Genomic DNA, 12,795 nt, shown 5'->3' on the forward strand with positions numbered 1-12,795 from the left:
CAGATCTTTGGTGTGGTGGCACCTACCCTGTGGAATTCCCTCCCCTTAAATATTAGACAGGCGCCATCTCTGTTATCTTTTCGGCGCCTATTGAAGACTCTTCTCTTTCAACAAGCCTTTTAAGTAGAGACCTTATCCCAGTCTGCATCTGTGTTGGAATTGCTTTTTAATATGTTTTTAAAGCTTTTTAAAAATGTTTTTAAAGATGTTTTGTTTTAAAATGTTTTTAAGGATGTTTTTGTTTTTAATATATTTTAAAGTTTGTTTTTATGACGTTTTAATGTGTTTTTAGTGTTTTTGTTTGCTGCCTTGGGCTCCTACTGGAAGGAAGGGTGGGATGTATATAAATAAATACATAGATAAACAAACAAACTTGGCATGGTGACCCATTGATTTTCACATAAATTTTGGATCTTAGGACTTTTATAAGTGTTAAAATGTGAGACTTGGGGCTTTCCGATGTTTGGTTACAAATGTCAACACAGCATTATAATGTCCCAACAAAATAAAAAGTTTTAAGAGGTATTCCTCATACCAGTTAAGGATTAAAAGCAATAATTATTTTGGATTTTCTTACAAAGTCTACAGCCCACTTGCACAAGCTTTACAACTCACTTGTGGGTTGTGACCCTCAGGTTGAGAAACACTGCCTTAGGTAACTGGGTGCCCCTTTAGGCTGTAATTCCAGCTAGAATAGAGTTGACTGATCTCCCATTTTGAATATTGTCCCTTGATGCTCCAATCAGGACACTTCAAGCCCTATAAAGCTCTTGTAGCCAAGCCAATTTATCAGTCTAAGCAACTTGAGTATGAGTACTGTATCTGCTCTTCTGCTTTCTTGGATTATAATCCCTGCCTGCCTTTAACCTCGCATCTGGTACTAGCCTCTCCAACTTTCTATTACTGCCTTGGAACTTGACCTTCCACCTGGTTCTCTCACTACACTTGCCCTTGGTCATTTGCTCCTTGTCTTTGTGATCTGGTACCTCACCTACCTGTCTGTGATCATGTTTGTTGCCCTTCTGATCCTTCTTTTGTCCACACTGAAACTGGATCTCAGCTGCAGCCCATCTCAGAACTAGGTGAAGGTCTGACAGTAGTACATCAAGTAGCCATCTCATCCCCCAGTGCTACAGAGCTGGTATATATCAGAGTTGAAAGGAACCAAACTAATATCCATCCATCTGTTTGCTGCAAGGTATGACCATCTGCCAGTCAACCCACGCAATCTAGAGGTAGGACTATTCACTAATTGATCCACATTGCTTCATAAATGGAGAGTAGGTACATAGAACTATGTGCATGAGATAGCAATGCAATAGAAGTCTATGTCATAATCTACTTTGGTATTGCACTGGCTCAGCAACAGTAATATGTATTATTCAATATCCCACCCTCCCAAAGTAAGGCTATTATTTATCCTTAAAATGTTAAATAAAGGAAAATCCAACATTCAAAGTAATTATGGGAATAATGTGGCATTGCATACAAATAATTATGATGAAATATTTATTGTAATGCTGTCTTAGTATTTTTCTTCCTTTGACAATCTCTTAACACGAATTCTTTTTACTTTATTAGCCCCCCTGATTTACTTCATCCGCACTAAATTGTAGCTAACTGGAGTTTGTATGCCTATCATAAGAAAGCTCCTAAGACACTAACCTTTTTTATATCTTGCAAGAATCCGACCTGTTTGGTATTCATTGCTAGTTTTCTGTAAGTGCAAATTCTTTACAAGAACTAATTAACTGCAGGAGAAAGGATGAAGTAATGCATAATGTCGAAACATACATTCTCAAGTTAGTGTTTGATCCCAAGATATTTACCACCGTCTCTATCCTCTCTTTCCTCACCTAAATGCCAGTGATACGCACCTGAGAATATATATTCTTATGTAAATGTTTGATTATTAACATTTCTTTTTGGAAATACCAGTAGCATTATAATTTAAGCTGCACTGTGCTGTCTTGTTTTTTCCCTGTCACTCATTAGTTTTGAAAAATGTCGGTGTATTGTCTAAATTATCGCCTACAACGTATGGTGTATGAAAATCTAATATTGAAACTAAGATGTATCTTTCTGTTTATCCAGACTTAGATTCATATGCCTGCTTTCTATGATGGACGAGAACATTATTATAGGGCATGTGCATGCTACAGTTTTATAGGCACTCAGTCATTCCCCTAAACGGCATGGCATCTGTATACATAGTTTTGATCTACTACCTGTATTGCACAGCTGATGTTGAAAATTATGGTCTCTATATGGATGGTATTGCCCAGACTGGGAACAAACATCTGATGGTACACAATCTGTCACTGTCCTCTAGTATTTTGTGCTCAAATGCTGACAGCCTCATTTTGTCAGGTATAAGTCCCACAATATTCGTTGTAAGAGTAGGGTCTTAGGAGGTGCGAGTGAAGTCCACAAATCGGAGTGTTCTAGGGAGATGTGAAAAGAAAATCAGAGAAGTAAGAGCGTAATCCAAGGAAAGTCAGGGTGAGGAATCAGGAATGTCTGATAAAGGTGTTAAGCACAAAAGGGAACTCAGACTGAATTGGAAGTAGCTAGGGTTGCATCCACAAGATGATGTGATGTTGCCAGCTTGAACAGCTTTGAAAGAGGATTAGACAAATTAATGAAAGATCAATAGCTACTAGTCATGATAGTTATATGCTACTTCCAGTGCAGGCAGGGGGAGGTCTTAAACCCCTTCTTTCTAGGAGCAGTATCCCAGCCGGGTCCCTGAGTCTATCCAGTGTCCTACAAGCCAATCAGCGTGAAAGGGGAGTGTGTTAGCCACTGAGAAGAATCTTCTAACATGCTTTCTTGTCCTTTCCTGCTGGTTGGAGCAAATCAGAGTGAAAGGAGGTGAGTCAGCCACTGAGAAGACTCTTCTTAGTAGATAACACACTCTCATTTCATGCTGATTGGCTCCAGGGACATCTGTGTTGTGAGAGAAGGTGTATGCGGGAAAGACTGAGGAGTGTGGATATGATGACAAAGAGAAAGCAAGCAAGTGAGTGAGGCGGCGTGGCTGTGAAGGGACATGGCGTAACTATCATGAAGGGATCCTGCACTTCTGAATTTGTCACTACACTACTGCTCCAGGGGCAGAAGCAGTATGCCTCTGAATATCAGTTGCTGGAGAACATGACTGGGTGAATTCTGTTGCGCCCATGTCCTGCTTATGGACTTTCTATAGGCATCGATTTAGCCACCGTAGGAACAGAATGTTGGACTAGATGGATCTTTGGTCTGATACAGCAGGTATTTTCTTTTGTTTTTAGACAATCCAGGGAATCTATAGGCAAGAGCTGGGGAACTAAAAACTGGAGGAGAAGTCATGAGGGAAGTAACACCAGGAAATGAAGGATCAGTTGTAGAACATAGGGCCAGGTAGGCTGTTGCTCAAACAAAGGCTTGGGACTGGCTCAGGAGGATCATCTGTGTCCAGTCTGAGAACCCATGGAGCAATTCAAGCAGATCTATAAGGGAAAATAATGTTCTCTGCTGCTGAACAGTAGAGTTGAGTTCTCCAATCTGGTAACAAGCTGGCTGCTAGTCACAGAAGATGACTTCAAGATGCTCAGAACCAAGTCTTCTGAGAAGAACGTCTGACGTTACTTCATATGTGCGGCAGTTTCTGCAGTGTGTTTCCTTCCTGAATTGCTCCAGTATGATTGGAAATCTCTGCTTATGTGGGAGAAGCTGGTGAATGGCGCCTAGTCCCACACCATCTTTGTTTATCCTGGCATGGAAAGGAGGTGTGTTACGAATTCCTCCAGTGCTACCTTAAGCTTCTAGTATCTCAAAGTGATAGGCTAAGAATTCTCCCCATGAAGTGCCACTTTATTATTATTATTGTTATTATTTATTGAATTTCTTAGTCGCCCATCTGGCAGGCTATCCAGCCACTCTGGGCGACGTACAAAATAAACATACAGATACAATACACATTAAAAATCTGGACACAAGATAATAAAATCTAGCCCTTTGTCCCATTTGACCCTTTGAATCCATTTGTCCTACCCTTCTCCCAACTGATGCCCTTCAGATTTTATTGAATTCCAATTCCCATCAGTCCCAGCCAGCATGGCCAATGGTCAAGGATGAAGGGAGTTGTAGTCTGGAGGGCACCAAGTTTGGGGAAAGGCGATTTATGTCCTGTATCTGTTTTTCCTCTTAGCAATCAACTAAAACATTTCTGGTAACTTAATTGAGTATAAGTTAGCCAGGTATAAGTTCCTTCACTAGGGAAGTAAAGGGAAAAGGTTCTTGTTTGCTTTCTTAAAGCAAAACTACCAATCTCATTTATCTGGTAAATGGTCTTTGAGAGGAGGGCAGGTGGAATTTATCCCTTTTTTTCTAGCGTACTTTCTTTTCCAAAACAGGAAATCTGATTAACTTAAGGAGATGGGAGATATACATGGTTCTCTGTCATCTCATCTAGTTAAGCCCTTAGACTGAAGCTTGTTAGGGTTTGAAGGAAGAAGAAAACTGGCAGCTCCCCTACTCCCCTTGCCATTCTGATGAAAAGCAAGAAAGAGACACGTAGAACACATAGGCATGTGTGCGTGTCCTGATGTTCCTTATTGGAACCTCTTCTCAGCACTCTGTCTTGGGCTATGTGCACACTAGTTCCTTTAGAAGCAACAAAACTGATTTGTCTGGGTGTGGTTTGAAACAAATTTGTACCCAGCTGTTAAACACCCACCCCCACTGCTGATGGACCTTTTAGGGCCACCCACAGCAAAGCATTTCCACTGGACACATTTCAGAGTCACAACAATTTGGTTGACTAAACAGTTTTGAAGCTGGCTTGAAGAAAAAATGCATCCGATCTTAAAAATCCTAGATTTTGGAATAAGAAGGGATGGAGTTTGACTGATATAATGTGTCCCCAGATTCACACCACAGAGGTTGGGATGCACTGAAACCAGTATAACTGTGTGCATTGCCTTGGTTTGATATTGTTTAGACTTTTGGCATAAACTGTTCATTTTAATTGTTTCCAACAGACTTTCCAAAACAGATTTTGGAATCAGACCAGATAATCAGGCTTTCCATCTTTTGTGATGATAAAGAATGCCCATCTGCATTGTATAGTAGCCAAGATAGGACAAAAATTGAGCACTCCAATCTGAAAGAGTATGGCCAAGATCTAAAGAGGCATGTGTGTGAGCAAAAATTGTGTTCCATGCATGTTGGTTAATATTCCCTTCCAGTAGCAGTGCCTTACAGCTCATGGCATGCCGTTCTAGGGGTTCCACAGACTTCAGGAGCAGCTTAACTGGGAAGCATAGGGAGAATTACCTCTGGGAGTCTCTCTATGAGTGCAGTCCTTTGAACCCTGGCCATAATGAAATATGTTTGTATTTGAACTGGAGTGAAAATGAGACTGCCCTGTTGTATTTACCATACAGTGAAAAACAACACTGCAGATAATGGTTATAGTTAGGTGCATCTTGGTCCTCTAATCATTTGGAAGCTCCTTGACTCTGATCAGTACTTTCATATTTCCAGCGTGGTGTCAGTTTCATGTGATTGACCCCCTCCATATGGTTGAATCATTTAAATGTCCTTCCAGCTGTGTAGGAACTGCTCCCATGTTAGGCATTACATGTGGCTGGGATGACATCTAAAGAGCACCTCAATTAAGTATGTTAAGTCTATTCTCTAATACCATTTTAATAAAATACTATTTATTTACCCTTTCAAAGAAAGATATTGCAGCATCTTCATTTTCTTTCATTATAATGGTATTCCCCTAAAATTAGGCTTCATCCACATGATCACTGAAATCATTAACCATGATAAATTATGCAGTGATTACTACTGAATGTGCCAACAATGATGAGGCACTAACTATAGAATCTTGCCATAATTCTATATTACAGTGATATTTTAATGGGCTTACACATGACTGTGTAGCCAACCACACTAATGTTTTAAGTGTTCCTTGTGATTAAAATGAGCACCAGAGAGAGTTAATCATGATTAGTTTCTCCTGTAAACACAGTCTATTTTCAAGAATGGTTCTAAGCACTTCATAAAAAAGTCAAAACTGCACTCTTTTGAGGGGAGGGGTATAAACGGATATTAAACACGTAATTAGAAGTGGAAATCCTCTCAGTGATGACAGATTGGCTTTTAATTGTTGTTTCTTTTTAGATCTTGGTGGAAGGTACTGTTGGGGATGGCTTCACTGGAGACATTGGAATTGATGACCTATCTTTTATGGACTGTATGCTTTACAGTGGTAAGGAGAAACAGATTTAAACCATTAGTATGGCCACATAGTAGCTTGAGATCAGCATATGGTTTACATGCAATGAGATGAAGATTCCAATCCCAGGCAGTGCAAGAAAATGACCAGCCATTAATGAATAGAATTGTAGAGATGAAGGGAGCCTGTATCCTGTAACTTAAGCCCATTAGATCTAGCCCTGCCCTCCAGGTAGGGATGTATGACAGCACTGTTTTCCGCTCTGTATTTGTCCTATGCAGCATTATTTCTGTTCTGCTGCAGTTCATCTTCCACCGAAAACTATTTGTCACAGTGTCTGCTGTAGCACAATTGTGTAAATTATGTCAGTTCTGGGGCATTTAAAAGTTTCAGATTGCTTAGGGTGAAGAAAGATAATAGACATTAAGACTGCAAAATATTCACAAATACTACGTTGGATCTACTGTTTCTGCAGGCAGAGGTATTTCACTTCACTTGCTATGTAATACATTTAAGTGGAGAGGCCAAGGATTGTACCTGAGACTGTTTAGTGCAAAACATGTACTCTGCCACCGAACTATGGCCCTTTTCCCAAACAGGTTTAAGCCTTGCAAGGTCAACATGGCCAGCAGGATTGTCAGGAATGGGAAGAAATAGACAATAAATTTACATAGAGTTCTACAGTGCCTTAACAATATAATACAATATTATATTGTTAAAATCCACAAATTTCACTTAGGAAACAATAAAGGAGTCCCAGGATATGGTCTGGAGGCAAGCACATGAGGGCACCACTTTGCTGAACCTAAGCAGGTCTGGGTCTTGTCAGGGATTGGATGGGTGACTGCCTGGGAACCACATGTATGCTGCCTTGGGTTCCATGTTGGAATAAAGATAGGATAAAAATAAAATATAATAAAATAAAGGAATGACACAGTAGAGGAGCAGAAGTGAGAAAGAACAATTGCTGCCTCTTTAAACATATCTCGTATATGAAAAAAATCTGATGACATTTGAGAAATGCACAAGAGATAACTGCAACCATTTGCTTCTTAAGGAAATTTGCCAGTTGATTCAACAACTCCATCAGGGACATCAGTTCCTGTGACACTTCCTATGAACAACTGTACGGAAAAAGAGTTCATCTGCAGAGCCAATGGCCAATGCATCAATATCACCCAGAAGTGTGATTTCCGACCTGATTGTTCTGACAAATCTGATGAATCATCTTGTGGTAAGCATACTAATTATTACTGTATACAGCTATGCTAACTTGACCTGATTATTTTCATGGTGCAGACTGCTGTTCTAAATTCTCATCTCAATATTATTTGTGTTCCTCACTTTAAAAATACTTCATAGGTTGATCACTCAAAGAAACTGTTGTGTGCTCTTTAGTATAGTGTTGGAATTTGACACACACAATTCCCATTTCAGATGATTTAGAAGAAATGCCTCCCAGCATGCATTATTCTGTCCATAACATATTTTAAAAACTACATATTCACTGGCCAATTACTGCAAGACACCTTTCATTGGCATGCAAAAAGCAATGGAAATTTGAAGCACAGAGAAAATTGACCATAGCCCAGAGGAGTTGTAACTATGTGCCATTAAGTTTTCTACCTTAGTTGTTATATAAAATAAGCCCACAACAGTACTGTATAATCATTGCCAATTTCATAGTACTTGATAGAGCCAATTTAATAGCTCATAACCAACAAGCTCAACATAAAAATCTTTACTATGCATAGCTCATGGTAAGTCTCAATGGTTCCCTAATAGTTAATGAACGAAATGTATTCATTGTGTGGGGACTTTTCAAGCACAACTATACAAAAATATTCCAGATGATAGTAGAGTAAATTATACAGCGACAAGAGTAGTCGTATACTACAGCCAGCATGGATTTTTCACATTCCACCATGTTATTGAAAATACCTCCCATGCCATTCTGCTGCTTCCAATAAGCTCATTTCAAAACAAAATCTTTCAACTTATAGTCCTGAACTCATAATCACTTGCATAATAACCCTCTAAGTTTTCATGGTGATACACAACACTCAGAAAGAATCTAAAGTCTAAAACAAGAGTAAAATAATCCAGACCCCTGTTCTGTCAGTGGTCTCATAATTTATTGAAATTAATTAAAAATCAGCCATGTTCACAGAGTACCTGTAATCCTATTACTGGCCTTGCCTCATACTCTTAACTTCACCTTTTGCGGTTTAAAAGTTAACAAATGGCTGATTTTTAATTAATTTTAAAAAATTGATATTAGAGTCTATGATAGCATAGGCACGCTCAGTAAGAACAACTTGTCAGTGTTCTAAAAGCCAAACTCACAGCTATTTCGCATGGCTAATCAGGGGGGCAGACATTTATTCCATTTAAACAGTCATGGCTTTCCTCAAAGAATCCTGGGAAGTATAGTTTGTGAAGGGTGCTGAAAGTTGTTAGGAGACTCCTATTCCCAGAGTGGTTGAACAGTCAGCCCCTGTTCTGGTGATTGTAGCTCTGTCAGGGGAATAGGAGTCTCCTAACAACTCTCAGTACCCTTCACAAACTACACTTCCCAGGATTCTTTGGGGGAAGCCATGACTGTTGAAAGTGAAATAAATGTCTGTTGTGGATGTGGCCAGGGAGAGTTTTGGTTAAAATTTGGCTAGGAAATAACATGTGTCTGCTCTAGAATAAAAAAGGTGGAGGAAATTTCAAAAAATAATGATACTGTTAACAATGTTTTCCTTTTGGAAAGGAAAGGAGCTTTCCCAGTGCCCGCCCACCCAATCTCTTCCCTCACCCAATCTCCTCCCCTCCACCATCCTCTCTACCCCTACACTTCCTCCACATCCCTACCCTTCCTCCCTGTCCTCCCCCAGGTCAGTTTCACCTATCCTAAGCATGATTGCACAGCAGTAAATCCCACTGAACTCAATAAGCATGCAAATGATCAAACCTTCCCTCCTCCTACCTCCTATCCCCTCCCCTGCCCCTCCCCCTTCCTTCTCCCACCCCTCCCAATCCCTTCCCCCTCCTTCCCCTCCCCTCTCTCCTACTTCTCCTTTCCTCCCGTCTCTCCTACTTCTCCTTTCCTCCCCCTTCTCCACCTTCCCCATGGTCAGTTTCACCTATCCTAAGCATGACTGCATGGCAGTAAATCCCATTGAACTCAACAAGCATGCAAATGATCAGACCTGCCTTTCCCCTCCCTCTCCTCCTCTCCTCTCCTCTTCCCTCCTTCCTTCTTCCTCCTCCCCTGCCCACTCCAGCCCTCCCTCCCCCTTCTCCTCCTCCCCATAGTCATTTTCACTTATTCTGAGCATGATTGCACAGGAGTAAATCCCACTTAAAAAGCATGCTAATTATCAAACCCACCCTCTTCCTCACCTCCCCATCCTTCCTGCTCCCATCCCCCCTCTTTCCCTCTGTCCTTCCTCCTTCCCTTCCTTCTCCCCCCTCCTCCTCCCCTGTGGTCAGTTTCACCTATCCTAAGGATGATTGCAGGGGAGTAAATCCCATTGAACTCATTAAGCATGCAAATGATCGATCCATTCTCAGCAAACTTGCACAGGATCCCATTTTTTATCTCTCAGATTAAAAAGCAGAGAAATTCACTAATAGGCAAAAAAAACCCTTGCGGTTTAAGAATGTACCTATAGCCAATAGATATTTCCATCAAACTTTAAAAAGCTCAGAGACTCATGTTACCAAATTCTTCCAAGCTACACAGGAAGTGGATTACTGAGGAAAGACCAACCCAAATTTTCTTCACATTTTTACAAATTTGTTGTTGTTATGTGCCTTCAAGTCGATTATGACTTACGGCGATCCTATGAATCAGTGACCTCCAAGAGCATCTGTCATGAACCACCCTGTTCAGATCTTGTAAGTTTAGGTCTGTGGCTTCCTTTATTGAATCAATCAATCTCTTGTTTGGCCTTCCTCTTTTTCGACTCCCTTCTGTTTTCCCCAGCATTATGGTCTTTTATAGTGAATCATGTCTTCTAATTATGTGCCCAAAGTATGATAACCTCAGTTTCATCATTTTAGCTTCTAGTGACAGTTCTGGTTTGATTTGTTCTAACACCCAATTATTTGTCTTTTTCACAGTCCATGGTACGCACAAAGCTCTCCTCCAACACCACATTTCAAATGAGTTTATTTTTCTCTTATCCTTTTTTTTCACTGTCCAACTTTCACATCCATACATAGAGATCGGGAATAAAATGGTTTGAATGATCCTGACTTTAGTGTTCAGTGATACATCTTTGCATTTGAGGACCTTTTCTAGTTCTCTCATAGCTGTCCTCCCCAGTCCTAGCCTTCTGATTTCTTGACTATTGTCTCCATTTTGGTTAATGACTGTGCCAAGGTATTGATAATCCTTCACAAGTTCAATGTCCTCATTGTCAACTTTAAAGTTACATAAATCTTCTGTTGCCATTACTTTAGTCTTCTTGACATTCAGCTGTAGTCCTGCTTTTGTGCTTTCCTCTTTAACTTTCATCAGCATTCGTTTCAAATAATTTCTGCTTTCTGCTAGTAATATGGTATTGTCTGCATATCTTAAATTATTGATGTTTCTCCCTCCAATTTTCACATCTCCTTCATCTTTGTCCAATCCCGCTTTCCGTATGATATGTTCTGCATGTAGATTAAACAAATAGGGTGATAAAATACACCCCTGTCTCTCACACACTTTTCTATTGGGAACCAATCGGTTTCTCCATATTCTGTCCTTACAATAGCCTCTTGTGCAGAGTATAGGTTGCGCATCAGGACAATCAGATGCTGTGGCACCCCCATTTCTTTTAAAGCATTCCATAGTTTTTCATGATCTACACAGTCAAAGGCTTTGCTGTAATCTATAAAGCACAGGGTGATTTTCTTCTGAAATTCCTTGGTCCGTTCCATTATCCAACGTATGTTTGTGATACGATCTCTGGTGCCTCTTCCCTTTCTAAATCCAGCTTGGACATCTGGTATTTCTCACTCTATATATGGTAAGAGCCTTTGTTGTAGAATCTTGAGCATTACTTTACTTGCATGGGATATTAAGGCAATAGTTCGATAATTACTGCATTCCCTGGGATCTCCTTTCTTTGGAATTGGGATGTATATGGAATGCTTCCAGTCTGTGGGCCATTGTTTAGTTTTCCATATTTCTTGACAAATTTTTGTCAAAATCTGGACAGATTCAGTCTCAGTAGCTTGTAGCAACTCTATTGGTATGCCTAAATTTGTAGGGCAGTACAGTATCTCAGAGAGGTCAGGTATCCTGATCCCCTGGTGCATTCATTATATAGCTGCCCAATTTCCTTGCTTTTTAAAGTTTGATAGAAGCATCTGTTGGCTATAGGTACTTACTTAAACCGCAAGGTTTTTTGCCTCTTAGTGAAACTTGTTTCTTGGACAGGACACAAATACAAAATCGATAGTGATGATCAGAGTAATCATGCAGTAAACCATGGTGATCATCTTTAGAGCAGCAGACAGCACAATTTATTTATTTATATATTAGATTACTTTGGAAATTTTATTACCCCAATCTTTCTGTTTAGAACACAACTGTCAATATATAATAAAATTGCAACAATTTTAAAAACAAAAAGGAGAGTTCTGAGATTTGATGAAATACCAAAAATATGCTGAAAAACACCTCGAAGCACAGAGGATGCTCAATGCCCCTAGAATGCTCACTGACTTTTTGGAGGGTAGGGATGGAAAACCAGGTGCAAGGGTGAATGGAAAGGAGTATCCTGGAGGAAGATATGGTTGACTGAAGGTCTAAATAGGAGTACTCCACACTGCAACATTTTGTTGCATGCCCCACTTGTTGAACACTGAAAAAAAAGACTGCTTGCAATACCAAGATTTACGTTGTTGTGACCCAGAATATCACTGAGAGCATTCACAGCGCAACTACTAGTTTCTTGTAAAGAAAGATTAGCCAAACTGCCCCTGACAAGCAAATGGCTTTTCACTTCTGTATTCCAGATAATACCAATGTCCTTTTGTTTCTCATTTCAATAGCTTCAGATACTTGTGACTTTGATCATGGACATTTTTGTGAGTGGTATCAGCCTGCTGTCAAAGTGGCAACAACAGCTTCAACCTATGCTGTTAATATATTCCAGTGGGGCCTTGGAAAAGGAGTAGGCATTCACCCAGGTGAAGAGAGCCATAGGCCAGTGACTGATCATACTACGTGAGTGCAACGTTCAAACTGCTCAGACAGGTCGTGTGGATTCAGTCAACTGTGACAGATTTTATAGTGGATATACTGTGGCTTTAGTCTGCATAATGTAAATCTAAACAGTTGGAAACAGGAAACATAACTTAGTTAACAGATGTACTTGAGGGTTTCAGAGAATAATCTCTCCTAGTCCTACGCAGAGAAGCTGGTGATGGAACCTGAGACCTTCTGTATGCAAAGCACATGCTCTGCCAGTCAGCTACAGTTCCGCCCCAAACTCTACACAGAACCCCTTCAAGTACCAGCTTTTTCTAAAGGATGATATAAATTACACCTAGAGCTTCCAAAGCCTGATGCAGATGTT

General features: G+C 40.2%; 1 protein-coding gene across 4 annotated transcripts in view; it reads left to right on the forward strand.

The window, feature by feature from the left end:
* The window catches only part of LOC133365140 (MAM and LDL-receptor class A domain-containing protein 1-like), a 319,039-nt gene that overhangs the window by 36,152 nt on the left and 270,092 nt on the right, over positions 1-12,795 (forward strand). For all 4 annotated transcript variants that reach the window (XM_061586590.1, XM_061586591.1, XM_061586592.1 and 1 more), the window contains 3 exons: positions 6,178-6,265; positions 7,290-7,466; positions 12,269-12,443. In XM_061586590.1, the coding sequence (XP_061442574.1) occupies positions 6,178-6,265; positions 7,290-7,466; positions 12,269-12,443 (440 nt within the window). The remainder of the gene's footprint in view (positions 1-6,177; positions 6,266-7,289; positions 7,467-12,268; positions 12,444-12,795) is intronic.

The sequence above is a fragment of the Rhineura floridana genome, chromosome 10, assembly GCF_030035675.1.
Source record: "Rhineura floridana isolate rRhiFlo1 chromosome 10, rRhiFlo1.hap2, whole genome shotgun sequence".
Classification (NCBI taxonomy): domain Eukaryota; kingdom Metazoa; phylum Chordata; class Lepidosauria; order Squamata; family Rhineuridae; genus Rhineura; species Rhineura floridana.